The sequence below is a fragment of the Hermetia illucens genome, chromosome 4 (genome assembly GCF_905115235.1).
Source record: "Hermetia illucens chromosome 4, iHerIll2.2.curated.20191125, whole genome shotgun sequence".
Lineage (NCBI taxonomy): Eukaryota > Metazoa > Arthropoda > Insecta > Diptera > Stratiomyidae > Hermetia > Hermetia illucens.
In genome coordinates, this window is record NC_051852.1 from 108,685,362 (window position 1) to 108,702,225 (window position 16,864).

A 16,864-nucleotide genomic window follows, 5' to 3' on the forward strand; every position below is an offset into this window, starting at 1 on the left:
ACGACTAGCCCTGAAAATGTTTACCAAGCTGCATTAATTCAATAATGGTTGCTTAAATATTACTTGGCGATAAACCGCGAAAAGGATCTAGTAGGCCGAAAGTTATTTTGAGTATCGACGTTTTCGAAATGAATTTTAAGAAAATTCGGTAACATAGGCTGCCAATTCTTTTACGAAATTGAGTCCATTACCTTAGAATTGTCAGCTCTTAAGGCATTTGGAGTATGTACAGTCCGCAGTACTCCCTCATCAATAGATGACCGTGAAAATGGGAGAAGTGTAAATTCTCTAGCACAAGCTCTCATCCCTTGAGGACGACTATGTGGTATTTTCTCGGGTTTAGATTCAGTTTTCATTCGATAAAATAGTGGCAAAACTTTTGTAGATAGGGCCCTAAACAAACATCGCTAAGTACTATGTTCCTTAAGGTGATGAAGTTGATGTTGTCATCGGCATATTGCAGGCTCTTGATCGGATTCGGTGATTGGTTATTGTATCGGCCTAATTGGTTGGCGAACCGGACGTCTGGAATAGTGTTATTGCTATGACTTATCTATTGTTAAACATTTTGATATAGAGCATATCTTTATGAGTTATTTAATAGACACCGTTTGAGTTTTGACGAAGTTAGTTTCCGAGATTGAAATCTGTTTGGGAGCAAAAGAAACCGGAAACTCTAAACGACCTTCAGGGAAATATTGTGAGACAATTCTCAACCCAATTTCTTACTGCTTCATCTATTTATTTATTGCAATTTATCGAATATCAATGAAACAAAAAATATTCCTTGACCATATGTTATTTTCTAAAAAAATATTTGTCCCGCAAATAAGAACACCCTCGATCGCATGTAGCCAAGCTCCATGTCAACCAAACAATCCACAATAGTCTGTCTTTAATTGGCATAAAAATGCAAAATCGACAAATATGCTAATCATGCCGCCTACTTTCTTGATTTATTTCCACTACTGTTACAGATAAGCTCCATTAACGTCCACCATCCCATTTAGAAACATTGCATTTCCACTATCTTTCGTGGGAGGTTGCAAATAGCGTAAAACCTGAATGGCTCCAAGTCCGCATGTCTGAATTTGCTGAGATCCACTTGTCTCTGAAGAAATAGTCGACAGCATTCAGAAAACTATCTAATCATTAATTTTTGGCATGAACATTAACCCACATTTGATCGAATCATAAAGTCTTGTGAAACACAGCACCAAGTGCGAAAATAAATAGTATTTGGGAGCAACGGTTATTCAACCTGTAAGCGTGAATTGGATGCTTCAGATTGATATCTTGCATTTGAATATTTATTTGGTCAATTATGAATTTTGTATTGAATATGGACCAGAATTGATTTTCAGATTCTTTCAAAGCAGAACAGAAGAGTATTTATGGCTCTACAGTTAGAAATGTTAATGACTCCGTTCACTAGAATAAATTTTCCTTTAAGAGCCGACACATAATCGATGAAAATTCTTGCTCCGGGGAGAAAATCTATTCCATGGAACTTTGATATCTTTTTTCCAGAAATAGTAACAAGAAACACGTTTTTAGATAACGTGAAATGACAAATTCAATTTCTTGTCCTCAACAACTTCATTCGCGATGGGATGACTCCAACTTCGAATGGCTCGAGCATGTTTTCAGTTTTTAATTTGAAATTTGTCTGTTTTTTTTTTATTTTGGAGAACGTTACAAGATTATTTGTGTTTATGTTTTTAAAATGACGCATTCTTTTCGCCCCGTTGATAAAAGTGATTCACACCACTGTGCATATGGTCCCTAGCATTGAGGGGAGGCAATAAATATCTTGAAGACTTGTCATTTCAACAACAAAAATATGTGAATGTGAAATTTTAAAAATAGTGGGACAGTAGAAAAATTAAAGAAATTATATTGTAGGATTAAATATACAAATATTCATTAAAAGATTATAAGAGAAACGGACCTTCAAATCACTAATGGTACTCCTTTTTTCGTTTCCAGGAACTTGATTTAGAGCAAAAAATTGACTTAGAAATTAAAATGCGCGAAGGATCTGCAAAACTGCTGGCAGCATGCAACAATCCGAAAAATCTATCATCTTCTGGCGTGGTTAATGGAAACAATTCAACAAATTCGCACAATACTCAAATTCTTGAAGCCGCCAAAAATCTTCTGACATCAAATGAGCGCATGACGGCCTATTTGGCGGAATTACAGCGAAGGAAGCGCGATCGCGATACAATTGCTAAAGCAAAACCATTAGCAAAAGTATCATTTAGCGAGCTCCGAATGCCACTCATGTGGCGGGATAGTGACCACTTTAAAAATAAAGGCGATTACAGGAGATTCGCAGTGTTCTGTTTGGCGAAAATTGGCACTGAAATTTATGACACATCACTCTTGTGTCCGGTGGATCGGAATCTAACGGACATCTGTTTCAACGATGCCATTTTGTTGTAAGTTCTTGTTATCAACTAGGAAGAATTTTATTCGTTAACTGATTTTTTTGGTATTCTTTCAGTACAAACGTAACTCCTGATTTCGAACTGAAATTAGAAGTTTACGCGGTGATGATGGAATCGGACTTGTCAATAGCATCGACCCGACGAAAAATTAAAAACACCATCCATTCCTCTATAAGTAGAACAGTAGGCAAGCGCCTAGCTGCCAATCTAAACGATGAACTAAATAATACAAAAATGTAAGTAGTTTCTCTGGAGAACTATTAGCTACCCTAAATGTGAGCTGAACCCCTAAATAATGGAGGCACATACACTGCAACTCAAATTCATAAATTCAGACGACGAAGTCCAGAAGTTGATTTATGTTTGTTATTCGCTCTCAATTGGAAAAGAAGGCATCTATATAGCCTTCTCTGATCTATCACTATCCTTCATAATTATTTTTAAGATTATGAATTCGTTTTATTATCCTTTAAACGAAATTTTGTTAAATGGTAAAGTTGATGCCTGACAAGAGAGTCAGTGCTTGGGGTGATTAAACGATCATCCAGAGTTATCTATTATCAACCACAAAGCAAATCTATAACTCACATTGGAAACCTATCCTCACACACTTGTCTGCTCCTGTGTTAATTCTTATTTGGGCAGGATTCTGGGAATTTCTGTTTCTCACATTTGTTAACCAAAATATTGCTTGTCTTAAACAACAAGCTTTGGACTAAATTGATGACATCTGCTTACCTTCTCATTGAGTCATAGACATTCCTCCTCAAATTCTGTGAACAACATTATGTTCAGGCAGTTCTTCGTCAATATTCTCTCTGTACTGCCATATGGGAATAGTACATGGAAAGTGACCGCTACTGCTACTCAAAATTTCCAAGCAATCGGCAATTCATGTCCTGTGTGGTATTGGGATAACAAGTGAAGAATTTGGCTGACGCAGGGATCATATATCCGTGCGTATGTTGATCAGAAGGCGAAAGTAGTGGGTAGATCGCACATTGAGAAAGGGCTACAACTCCATTGTAAGTTATACCATGCAATGTAACTCACCATCCCAGATAGATATGTGGTTCGGTGGAGCAACAGTTCATGGTTGTCGGAAAATCGTAGGGAAATTGAAGTACATTGCCAGAAACCACTAGAAATGTCTCGTGTTAACGTGTTATGCTCTAAATAGGAATTTATATATGCAAAGCGCGTCTAAACTAAAGCGAGATGGCTGAAACGCCAACATAACCGAAAATAGGACAATTATATATGGCTTGACAGAAAATGAAACAAAATATCGATCTCGTCCGAGCGTGTGGAATCAAATATTTTGTTCCCCGAATAAGGCGATCGGTACGAAGTTAAACTATATTTTGTATTCTCTTCAGCCTCACCTTAGACCCTTTCATTCACCTTGAAATCTTTGGGCCTCAGTCGTAGAGAGGAGAACCATATGAAAGCAAGTAACAACAAGTCCAAAAGAAATTAACAAAATAAGGAATTCATGTATATTTAAAATAGCAGCAAAGAAATGTAAAATTCAATAACAAAACAAGATGGCAAAGGAAGAAAATAAACGGTTTCAAGTCAAATATGTAAATATATATGCATCTAGAAGAATTTAAAAAAAATGCATTCTAAATGACTCCTGTTTAATCTCTGAGAGTTGGTCCGTTTACAACAAAACCTAACGTTCGACCTTAATGATTAAGAGTAAAAATGTCCACTACCCTATATTAGGGTCTTGCCTGACAGATCGAAGATCCGCCCGGACAGTCTTTAACATGGTTCCTTGAAGAATTCATTCATGATTCAAAACATATTAAGTTGTATTATTTAAGATAAAAGTAACTGGAATGTAAATGGATCCAATGGCTGTGAAGATTACTGACGTGACCTTTACAAAAAGACGCGAATGTTCTTAAAGTACAATTTCAATAGCCACACTCGTTGAAAGACAAAGTTCTTTCTTCAAAATACAAATCAATTCTGGAAGATACCAAGGAACCCTGAATGTTTGCGTCTTTTTGGAGAATAATTCATGTTTTCCATTTAAGTGCAATAGAGAATTCGTATCGAGTTTCTACCACTATCGTTAATTTGTCTTAATTCGAAATCTCAAAAACAGATTTTTATGGAAAGCGCCGGATACTTCTAGGCAGCAATGCCTACCCCGTTTCATTGGGACGCATTTCATCCACGTATTTCAATCTTGTTGCGGATTTTTTCAGTGGTTTTTCTGTGGCAAATTGAAATCTTCAGTTAGTAGAAATTAAAAGTCGAACAGTTTCTGCAAATTCCATATTTTTGCAATGCAAACAGATGGCAATTACGATTCGTACCATCAGCTGCGGGTTTTCCTCTCGGACACCACTTTGTTGTGGTGGGGAAGCCGGTAGTAGTTTACTACTAAACTAAAGGTGACCAAAACACACGAAGATGGAAGCAATTGATTATAACTCTCCAAGTGATAAGGAGTCACAGTCACCGAATCCACCCATGACTTTGAGAAATCAGGTCGCGGTCGAAGCATGAATTTTGGAGACCCCATCAGATTCATGTTCCCCCACGGAGAAATCCGTGGAAGACATAGGAAGCTGATGAAGTGAACACAACTGGTCTAATACGTGCATGTGGAAACAAATCCATGCACCCCGGACACCGCGAACCTAGGGAGTCTTCCAGCCGACGAGAATGGAAAGCACTAAAGAAGACGAAGTAGCCTGGAAATGAGGGCATTGTTGCTACATCAACCAGACATTTGAGTACAACAACTCCCTTAAAGAGAGGAACTGAAAATCTGACTACGGCCGGCCTACCGGTAACAATGTTGCCTAATTCTTCCAAAAAATGAGAGGAGACTCGGCAGAAGGCAACTCTAGCCGCAAAGGAGAGAGGATTACAGGATAAATCTTGCCTGTCAGAACCTCCTCTTCCGCCTCTACCAGGAAGAAAGGAAAGCTGGTGAAATGATCGCAACTGGTCTAACATCGGCATGTGGAAACAGATCCATGTATGTATGAAGGCTCTCAGCTGACGACAACAGAAGGCACTGCGAAAGAAGACGAGGTTTCGTGAAATGGGGACATGGGGGTTGCTGTACGACCAAGTGTGACAATATCCAGAGAAAACGGACGCAAGAAAGCAGAATATTCTGCGGAAAGTGAGGACAAGCTGGTAACTCCAGTGAGATCTGCATTGGACGCAGCAGACTCTTCAATTTTTCGCATTAGACTACACTTATGTGCACAAACATAAAGGTTAGTCAAATTAACCTGCAGCATATCAAAATCTCTTTCTTCCAATCTATAGTATTGGATCAGTAAAGGGAACTAGGATCTTCTTCGATGAGGAATCCTCGAGGCCAAAAGAATGCGCCCTGATGGTTTCATGCTTGTAGGAACAACAAGAATGAAATCGGTTAAATTTCTGAAACTCAAGCGTGAACTTCTTTAGAGCATATTGCGAGGAATTGGAAGGAAAAATGGAGATTTCCCGGAAGTGCAGAGCCGTTGCCTCTTTTTCCAAGGTCAAAGATTCTTGGCCAAGAATAATGGAGGTATGTGAGGAAAGATGTTATGATCCATTGGAGTCATCCACATCCTCCAGACAAGGCAACAAGGAGGTCACCAATAACAAAATAAGGAATAAATCCGCTTCGAACTTATAATAATTCACTTGATTTCCACAAAAAAATGAATTTATTAGTTGCCTACTAGTCTATACTTCTAAATAGGGTTTCTAGCTAACATGCAAGAGTGAATCTGCGTTAGCAACTTCCTGCTGTTAGCAAAGTTCAGTCTTGGCCACCAGACGATGCATGCATACATCAAAATGGGTTTTATTGTGGATGTATACATCCAGTATATCCGTTTTGGTGAAAATCCCCAGGTCTTACTTATCGCATTCCTACAGCATCAGAGCAATCTGCAGGATTTCTGATATTGTTCCTGGATATGATGCTTCCACGTTAACTTGGAGTCGAAATGTACTCCATTTTATTTGAATATAAGCGTGTGCTAGGCATGCGCGATATATAGTCCAAATATGTAGACCTAGGGCATCCATTCCCTCTATTACTTACGCAGGAATGATGCCATCCGGACCTGCAGACTTGTATCTATGGAACGAGTTAAATGCCCATTTTACTCGCTCCAGTGATATTACTTTGCATGCCAGATTCTTCATCTTCTTCTCTCAGTTGAGAGCTGTATGCACCTGTTGGCCCCGAGATTAGATTTTGGATACTGCCTGGGAAGTGCACTTCAAGCAAATGGTTTGCCGTTTCTTCATCGCTTTCTGTGTACCTCCCGTTCTGTAAACGTAAGCTTCTCTCATGCTAGTTGTGATCATCTGGGTTGTCTTCTCAATTCCAGCAATGGATTTGATGCGCTTCCCCGGGATCGTGACTTAGGCGATTAATTCTATTTTATACATCACCCAATCTGTCCTCCGCGGATTCCGAAATGGAGTGAGTGGAGGTGGATCCATGCCCATTACGAAATCAATGCGTGTGTGATATCGTTTGATACCCTCCACTCTCCGATCAGAGCCGCCATGTCAGGAGATGCCACCGTGATGTCGATAACCTCTTGCCTGATCACGTTGAAGAAAGTGGGTTCATTACCCAAATTAAGGATCTGCAAATCGGTGCCTACCAGATACTCCAGTAGTCTCGATCCTCTTGCATTGATGTTCGAGCTTCCCCAGCATATGTGGTGAGCGTTTACATCACATCCTGCTGTTACCCCATGCCTCTACTTTTGGCATATTGGATAGCTCTGATGAATGTTTCACTGGGAACGTGTTCTGCGTCATAGGGAAAATATGCAAAGCACTATAGTATCTCTTTATCACCCTGTTGACATTTTATGGTTAGCTTAGCCGATATGGTGTCGCCATCACATAGATCGTTAACCAATAACCAAATTAGCCTGGAAATCTTTTGAGACTACCATGCAGGAGCGGGCTCGATCACTTCCATTGGCATACAACAGGTCAGCATGTTGGAAGTTTAGGCCCCTGACTACCCCACCAACAACCCACGGTTCTTGTATGAGGTATATAAATGCCTTGCAGCTATTGATGCGACTACTGATAAGTGCAGTCGCCGCTTTACAATGCTACAAATTTGTTTGGAAAATGTGGCAACTCATCTACGTTTCATATGAAGATGCTGAAGGGCTGCACGTCCTCTTCAATGTTTTTAGGAGCCGACACTTGTAACGTGACGGTCCCTAGCAGCCCGATTTTTCCCGAACCTTCTTAACATCGGGTTCGGGAACGCCGATAGTGAGAAAAGTTCCCGTCCTATCGGCCCTCTCCCCTATTTTGCTGTCTAGCAGCAACCAGTGTTAAGGTTGTTCTGCACACCAAGTTGTTCCAGAACCCCAGCACCATTCCGCTCTTCTTCTGGAAGCCAGAGGAAGCACTTTTTGATCGATGGAAGCTCAGAGACCCTTTTCAAGGTTAGTCGCGCACCCTCCTACGCATCATTAAGGGAGGAGCAGTACAGCCCGAGCCACTCGTTCGTGTCTTCGTCGGCAAAGTTCAGCCATTTTACGGTATACGCCTACCGACTCAAAGCAAAGCTTAATGACTTGCGCGGATGCAGTCCGTACAGCTAGGAGGAGTTTCCTCCTCCTGTTTGCACTGCTCAGTATCGTAGCCGGATGGATTAGAGTCGTCATACAGAACCCATCCATCGGCTTCGATAGCCTTGGCTGCAAATGAAGGCCTATCCGTTGCCGGCCAAGCCCTCTTTGTTGGCTTTTGTGTCGAAGAGTTAGGATCGTCCGAGAACCGCTGCCGCTTCGGTTTCCCATTAGCCGCAGGTGCCCCGAACGTTCTTTTCCCCTCAATCTTGACACAGCTCTTGGGTTGTGCGTTGCCCGGAGGCGGTTTGCCCGAAGGCAGTTTCTGTCCGTGAACAGGTGCGTACCCATGGCGCCGATTAGAGCCTGAGGTCAGGAATGCTGACAGAAGGGGCCTGCTTCGGCTCGTCCGTTAAGGACTGAGTCCCAATTGGATTGGTTCCCACCTGAGTAAGTGGAGAATCTGAGTCTAGACTCAGGTTCTCCATCGATGAGCTTAGGGTTGCCCCTTCACTCGGGGTTGGATCATCACGATCGAGGTTTTAATGTATTTGCTTTACAGGTTTATGTTTTCGTTTTTTTGTTTTTTCATAATTGGCTGCCATGACCTCAGAGCCTCTTTTTGCCGAGACAAGGCTAGTTGAAACTGGGGGTCGCCTAGTACCCAGAGTTCATCGTTTACGGCCAAATCCTAACCCCTGTGACCATTCAGCTCTCGGCACGGTAATCACACCTTGGCTTGGGGTTTTGATTACCGCTTGGCTTCAGGTGTCACTTCCCGTTTCCTGGAGGATCTTCCTTACTGAGCTCCTTCATCACGACAAGGTAGGTAATCGTCGAGGGAGTTGCGGAATTAAAGTACATTCCAAAGATAAACAATCTCACGGTTCCATTTGTCTATAAAAACAGGCGACAAATCGTAAAGCACTGGACCAATTACATGGCACTAAGCATCTAAGATAAATTTGGGCAGGCAGATTGTATTTTCTCAATAGCACACATCTCAAGCTTCCATATAATGGAACTTTCAAAATGTGATGAAAACACTTTTTTTAAAATTTTTTTTGGAAAAAAATTCCCTTTGCATGTTATTATTAAGTAGTAGATAACAGCTACGACGACAAAATCCACGCACGGTTGTTGGCAGTCAACAGAGCCTATTTCAGCTTACAAAAACTGTTCTACTCGAAACGTCTCACCATAGGGTCAAAGCTCTTACTGTACAAGACCATGATCTTGCCAGTCCTCATGTATTCCTCGAAGACTTGGTTTCTTAGGAAGAAAAATTGCGAACTCTTGGCCGCGTTCAAGAGAAGAATCCTCCGAAGAATTTTTGGTCCCTACGTACATAACGACGAAATCTATGGGCGATGCCATGACCGTCAGGTTGTGGATAAAAGCCGGCTCAATAGGTTGCGGTGGGCTGGTCACTTAATCCGTATGGATGAGGATGATCATAAGTCTATAAGGGCAATAGGCTTTTAGGGATATCGAATTAGCGGACCTCGGCGCAAAACCGGGATGTCTGGAATTCATTCAAATCCATTGCAATTTGGTCAATTTTAATTCCCATTAGGTCCATTATTGTCAGATATGTTCTTGATCCTTCATTGAAAGCGCAAGCTGCAGTCCAGGATGCGATTTCCACAACATCGGCAGCGACGACTTCGTTTTTCTTTAAAATTAACACCCCTCAATTGAATGTTATTTCCCAACGTCTTTAATGCATTTTTAACTAATTTGCAATAAAATCAAGTAGGTGCTTTTTCACGAGAGTTAAACAACAACTTCGAAGCTTTCTAATATCCATAAATATGCAAGGTGTACGGTATGAGTAGAAAAAGCTAGTGCGAGCGCTCCAGTTTGAAGCGGGTAAAGGTTATAGTAGAAGTATATATTTCATGGGATTTGGATAAACCAAAGAGCAAGAAGCGAATGGGTGTCTCTTGTGTGGCCTACGAGGAAAGCGAACACAATTTAAATTCTAGGTTGGCCCCATATACAGGTTTGTTAAACAATTAGACGCAATTGCGCATCGTCCGAAATATGAATGGGAAATGTGCACGTTTAGAAAGGAATTGCACAGCAGAGATAGCAACACGGTGATTACAATAGCAGCAAAGATGCAAAATGGCGACTTGATCGCGTTCGAAAAACGAAACATGATGAATGTGCTGGGGTAGGCCAGTGCCCTCCCTGTGAACTAATACTTGAAAGTGGGTCCCTAGGACTATTAGCACAAGAGGGTCACTTTTAAGATTTTAATAAAAATATGATCAAAGGGTCGCAGTATCTCTATCAAAAAATGTCTGTAGTATTTTTTTACGGATGTTTACAACTTCATATAAATTGTTTCCCACTAAATAAACCTTTATTACATTTTTACATTAAGATCAAAAACTGTTGTTGTCACTAAACAATTTTAACGATTTTTTTTTTTTCTAAAATTCCAGCGGACCAAAGTTTGAGCTTATTGCAACGGCACAATTAACACTCAACGAGGCATCAAGTGAAGCGCACACCCATGACTTAGTTCTAGCATCGAACAATGCAACGTTGAATGTTAACAATAAGTTGCCACTCTTTGGTCATTTTTGTTGTCGATTGGCAGTTTGCCCGGATTCGTACGAGCAGGCATCCCAAGCAGGGCAATTGTCTTTGCTTCCCAAAGGCCCGACACGTCAAGTTGATGGCTACGCCAGACTGCAGGCATTCCGTATTGAAATATGGGACGATGAGAAAGCCTTCCAGGCAAATTGTCAGTCGAGACGTTGCGTCAACATCACGAGGGATACCAAATTGAAGTTGAAGGGAGAGACTGACATAGTTTTAACGAACATGGAGGAAGGTGTGGTTGAGGTAAGTCGTTACATTCTTTTTTTAATAAAACGTGATGCAGGGTCATGAGACAAAAGCATTATTATTATTTATTATTTAATGTGATAAATGCTTGTCAAAATACAACCTATAGTCTCTATGCAATTGGCAGAATCAATCACGCATTTAATAATTTACATGTGAGTTTGCTAACCTGATCATTTAGGACTGATTTAGCATTGTAATTGCTCAAACTATAAATAATTTGCAAAGCAATCATTCATTCATCCGAATGTATTGAATTCAGAAAAAAATGAAAGATAAAAGAAAAGTGTGAATCAAGTTAGTGTGTTTTACCAAATTCGACAAAATAATTCTTCTTCTCGAACTTTTCATGCTATTGAACTATTTACACTGGGCTACTGAACAATAACTGAAGATTCTATGTAGCTAAAAATATACAACTTAAAATCAAATTTTTCAAAGATGCTACAGAAATATACGGAGGTAATTCTGAATTCATCATGTGTCTTTCTGTTAATCGACAATGATGGAGTTTGTTTAGGAAGCGGTAGTACTGAATGTAAATCAATATTTGCACACATTGTGGAGGCTCCAGCAATAAGCTCTGCTAAGAAAAATAACTATTATTGTGTACCTTAAAAGGGTTCCTCAAGTCTATAGAGGATTCCTAGTGGCAGCCCATGTAACCATAAAAACAAGGAATGGTCTCATCTCATTAATGACTATTTTTTTCATGAAACTGCACAACACTCGCAAAGGTGATGGCAAAAGTGAGCCGATTTCATATCCCTAACCCTAGCTTCCCCAATTTTTTTTTAAATTTCTAATCATTAACCGATGCTATACTGGTCGGTTGAGCGAAAGTCTTCACATTCCATGACCCGGATTCGAAGTCCTGAATCCTGTTTTTATGGGGGATGCATCAGCAGGTAAGATTACATTCAAACAAATTTTAAAGGTATATGAACTCTACATCGTTATCTCATGTTACAGGCTCTGTAATAACTTAGATTAGGCGATGACCAAAAGATCTTCAGAGTTTGAGGGAGTCGACCAAGAGGAAGCTGTCCCAATAATCAAAATTGGCGAAATGCACCATGAAAGCCCGCCCACAAATATATAAGTACCACTGAAGTATCCTATTGACACGCGCTCGCATGCCTCTACGCTAGTCAGTCTCGAGAATGTATGGGGAGGGAGTAATTTTGAACACTTCAGTCTCCCACGTGTTATCATACAAAACATCACAAGTTCTTTCACTGATGCAAAGGATCGCACAGGAGCCTGAAAAAAAAACCCGCAAAGCTGAACCTGAAAATAGAAAAAAATACATGCTCGATTGCGTGCGTAGAGCCGTAAAAAACGCGAGAGTTGATCAAGAGGAAAGATCCACGATGGATCACATCTACAATCGATGTTTCTCCTGCCTCAAATATTCATGAGGTGGCCTGAGCTTGTCTTGGAGGATGGTCTTTCTCTACAAAAGAGAATACGTGGCGCTTGGTCGACTGCTTCCGCCTAACTGTGTTGGTCTCCTATCATCCTTTTTCAGCAATGTCCCGAAGAGATACAGATACGAGTATATTTCCCTTTTTGTCATTTTTGTAATGTGTTTGGTCGCCCTTTACTCCTTGGTGGGGTATAGCGCGTCAACCGCGCCTATACGCCATCGCTAGCGATTATCCGAATTATGCTTTAGCTCCCCCCAGAACTTGAGAATAGCCCGACTCACACTGGACGCATATGTAATATTTGTGCCGATCTCTATATATCTTTCGATTTTATATAATATAATATGTACATCATTTTTTGTCTATACCTGCAACACATTTAATTTTCTTCTCGGAGATTAAGTTCGGCTCCACCGTACATACGTACAACATGATCAGATCACTAAGGCGCCAATATTTGCTATCCTGGCCAATTCTAACATTTCAATATAAAAAATTCATATTTGCAATCCAACAGAATTCGTATTTATACTCGTAAATACGAATACGTTTGTATTCACTTTCAGACGTTAGAATACAGCCGTATGTGTATATACCGAGATACGAATGCAGTATTGATAGAAAATCATCGTACGAATTTATTCGTATTTCATCATCATCAACGGCGCAATAACCATTATCCGGTCTAGGCCTGCCTTAAAAAGGAACTCCAGACATCCCGGTTTTGGGCCGAGGTCCACCAATTCGATATCCCTAAAAGCTGTCTGGCGTCCTGACCTACGCCATCGCTCCATCTTAGGCAGGGTCTGCCTCGTCTTCTTTTTTTACCGTAGATATTGCCCTTGAAGTCTTTCCGGGCTGGATCATCCTCATCCATACGGATTAAGTGACCCGCCCACCGTAACCTATTGAGCCGGATTTTATCCACAACCTGACGGTCATGGTATCGCTCATAGATTTCGCTGTTATGTAGGCTACATATTTACGAATACAAATATGCCCAACACTGGCGGCCAATGACGAGGCGGTAGAAGCGCGCAAATCCCTTACGATTATCGTAGCGGTCACCGAGGGCACTTTTCTCCTCATCTTGCTACTGACATTTGTTTTTTTTCCTTTTTCGTCTTTATAACTAACCGAATGCTAAATCTTTGCTTCTTTTTGCTTTGTTTGCGTCGTCTTAATTTCCGCGTTCACTTCCCTCGCAGTTATCGGCTGCTGATTCGTAATTGAATCTCTGAATTGTGTTTGTAAGAAAACGCGTGAAAGAAAATAACAATGAACGAGACATTAAACAACAGGTTTTCCGAATTCAAAAATGGCCACTCATTTTCAATCATCATAATCATCAACGGCGCAACAACTGGTACTGGACTGTTTCTTCTATGCTTAGTGGTGGCAGCATTTGTCCGTCGTCTTCAGTTGGGAAGACTTCCAACTCATCGATATTTTGGTTGTTGAGCAGTTCATTAAAATAATCAACCCATCGCTCCAATAATCCCATTCTGCCGGAAATCAGATTTTCGTCTTTGTCTCGACAGGGTGAGCATCGAGATGTGAGAATGGCTTCGTCCTGCTAACTTTTTGGTAAAACTTACGCTCCTGGTGGGGTTGCTCCCTGTACTTTTCGAGATCACACATCTGTTGGTTCTCCCAGGCTTCCTTCTTTCATCTGTGAAGTCGCTTCTCCGCTGGACGGAGTTCTTGGTAGGTCTTCCCGCGTTCTTTGAGAATGCAACATTACTCGATATGCAGCATTCTTTTCTTCAGTTGCTTGCTTATATTCATAGTCAAACTAGCCGTTTCGACTTTTCTTGCGACTGGGGCCAAGTATGTTTGTGGTCGTATCAATGATGACGCTCTTCAGGTGATTGTGAAAATCATTTATTGATACTTCATCTCCAGGACATCTGTTAGTTACGGGTATTGCCGCACCCATTTTCCCCCTTATAAGTGTTACGGAGGGCTGTATTGTGAATGGCTTCAATATTCATTCTCACTTGATTGTCAGAGGGTTGCAGATGGTGTTGTAATTCGAGCCCAGAGCACTATGCCAACGAGATAGTGATCCGAGTCTATATTGGGCCTTCCTATATTTTCTGACATTAATCACGGCTGAGCGGTGGCGGAGTTCAATCAGCACGTGGTCAATTTGGTTAACAGTGGTCCAATCTGGAGAGGTTCACGTATGTTTGTAGAGGGCTTTCCGCGCAAACCAGGCACTTCCAACAACCATTTCATGCGATACTGCTAATTGAATAATCCGCAGTCCGTTATCATTGGTATCCCTATGTAAGCGGAGCCCGTATTCAGGCGATACGTCGGATCGCTTGGATACGGGCTCCGTCCCCACTTGACTGTTGAAATCTCCAAGAATGATTTTGCTACCATACTTGGGACAGGCTTCCAGGTCAGCGTCCGCTCAACTGCCTCGTAGAAGGTGTCCTTCTCCAACTCTGTAGTCTCCTCTGTAGAGGCGTGAACGTTTATGAAGCTTATATTTCTAAATTTGCCTCGTAAACGCAGAGTGCATAGCCTTTCGCTTATATTTTCAAAGCCGATAACAACAGGTTTCATTTTTCGGCTGACTAAGAAACCTATTCCGAGCACATGGTTTACTGGATGGCCGCTATAATATATGATGTAGTGGCTCTTCTCCAGGAAACCGGCCCCTGTCCAACGCATTTCCTGCAACGTTGTTACACCAACCATATATTGGGACAGGGCATCGGCTAGCTGCTTGGCAGCTCCATCTCTGTACAGGGAGCGCACGTTCCATGAGAAAATGCGCAAATCGTTATTTCGTCGTTGTTGCCGAGTTCGTCGTTTTAAAGTCCCCGTCCCTGCCTCTCTTCATATCCTCTTACAAAAGTTTTCCAAAACAAAATCTCTCAACATGCAAATTGAAATTATTTTTCGTCAGTAAACATAACATTATACATTTCAGGAGTACATTTTTCGGGCATCATCAAACGAAGTACAAAAATGGTATTCATCGTTGAAAAAGGCCATCAAAGAGCACATTCAATGGGGTCACATCATGCTATCGGAACCAATGCAATTGGCAGTTCCTGGTAATGCTAGAAACTATTCAGTTCGAAGTTCGCGGCAAGGTTCCCTCTATGACCAAGTTCCCATACTAGGCAAGTTTTGTTACTATTTACATGATTTCAGCCATAATATCTTTTTTTTTCCATTCCTGCTTTTTACAGAATCCACTGATATTCGTCAATCGTCACGTCCAACAGTTCATGATATTTTCGCAATTCCAATTTCCAGAAACACATCGCCAACAATGAATGAGTTTCGAAGTCGAGCCTACTCATCCGGGCGCAGTAGCACGCACAGCAGCAGTACAATTAGCGCAGGAAGTGTTGGCTCCATAAGCTCTCGAAAATCACATTGGCCATTTAGCAATAAGTAAGGAAAGATTAAAAGATTTTATCTATAAATATGATTCCCGAAGTTTTGCAATTCTTTTTATATTTAATGATGAGTACATAATTTCTGTGAAATCTAATTATCAAATGAAAGACAAAAGAGATTTAGGATAAAAAGTAAATACGAAATAAATAATTTAATTTTTGACTGTAGTAAGGAATGAGTTTATTCTTTAGGTCCTTGTCTTGTCATCATCATCAACAACGTCATCAATCAGCGCAAGAACCGGTATCCGGTCTAGGCCTGCCTTAATAAGGAACTCCATACATCCCGGTTTTGCGCTGAGGTCCACCGATTCGAGACCCCCTAAAAGTTATCTGGAGTCCTGGCCTACGCCACCGTTCCATCTCAGGCAGAGTCTGCCTTGTCTTCTTTTTCTACCATAGATATTGCCTTTATATACTTTTCGGGCTGGATCATCCTCATCTATACGGATTAAGTGACCTGCCCACTGTAACCTATTGAGCCGAATTTTATCCACAACCTAACGGTCATGGATTTCGACATTATGTAGGCTAGGGAATCGTCCATCCTCATGTCGGGAGCCGAAAATTCTTTGGAGGATTGTTCTCTCGAACGAGGTCAGGAGGTCGCAAATTTTCTTGCTAAGAACCCAAGTCTCCGAGGAATACATGAGGGCTGGCAAGATCGTCGTCTTGTATAGTAAGAGCTTTGACCCTATGGTGAGACGTTTCGAGCGGAACAGTTTTTGTAAGCTGAAATAGGCTCTGTTGGTGGCTAACAACCGTGCGCGAATTTCATCGTCGTAGCTGTTCTCGGTTGTAATTTTCGACCCTAGATAGGAGAAATTATCAACGGTCTCAAAGTTGTGGTCTCCTATCTTTATTCGTCCCGTTTCACCAGTGCCATTGGATGTTGCTTGGTTGGTTTTTGGTGTTGACGTTGCAACCATATATTTTGTCTTGTCTTCATTATTAACCAGACTCAGGGATATAGTGAGTGAGTTCGATATGAGACTAGACATTCATTAGCTTTCCAAAAAGTGGATCTATGCCTACTACGGCTCACAACTGCATTTTGATAGACGAGGATACATCAGTATACACAGACTAAATACTACTAGACTACTTTT

At 41.1% G+C, this 16,864-nt stretch overlaps 1 protein-coding gene across 2 annotated transcripts in view; it reads left to right on the forward strand.

Moving 5' to 3' along the window:
* Positions 1-15,927, forward strand: part of LOC119653795 (rhotekin-like) — a 195,528-nt gene extending 179,601 nt beyond the window's left edge. For both annotated transcript variants that reach the window (XM_038058806.1, XM_038058807.1), the window contains exons 3-7: positions 1,990-2,444; positions 2,510-2,689; positions 10,492-10,897; positions 15,278-15,473; positions 15,543-15,927. In XM_038058806.1, coding sequence (XP_037914734.1) covers positions 1,990-2,444; positions 2,510-2,689; positions 10,492-10,897; positions 15,278-15,473; positions 15,543-15,754 — 1,449 coding nt within the window. In that variant the 3' untranslated portion in view covers positions 15,755-15,927. The remainder of the gene's footprint in view (positions 1-1,989; positions 2,445-2,509; positions 2,690-10,491; positions 10,898-15,277; positions 15,474-15,542) is intronic.
* The last annotated feature ends 937 nt before the right edge of the window (positions 15,928-16,864 follow it).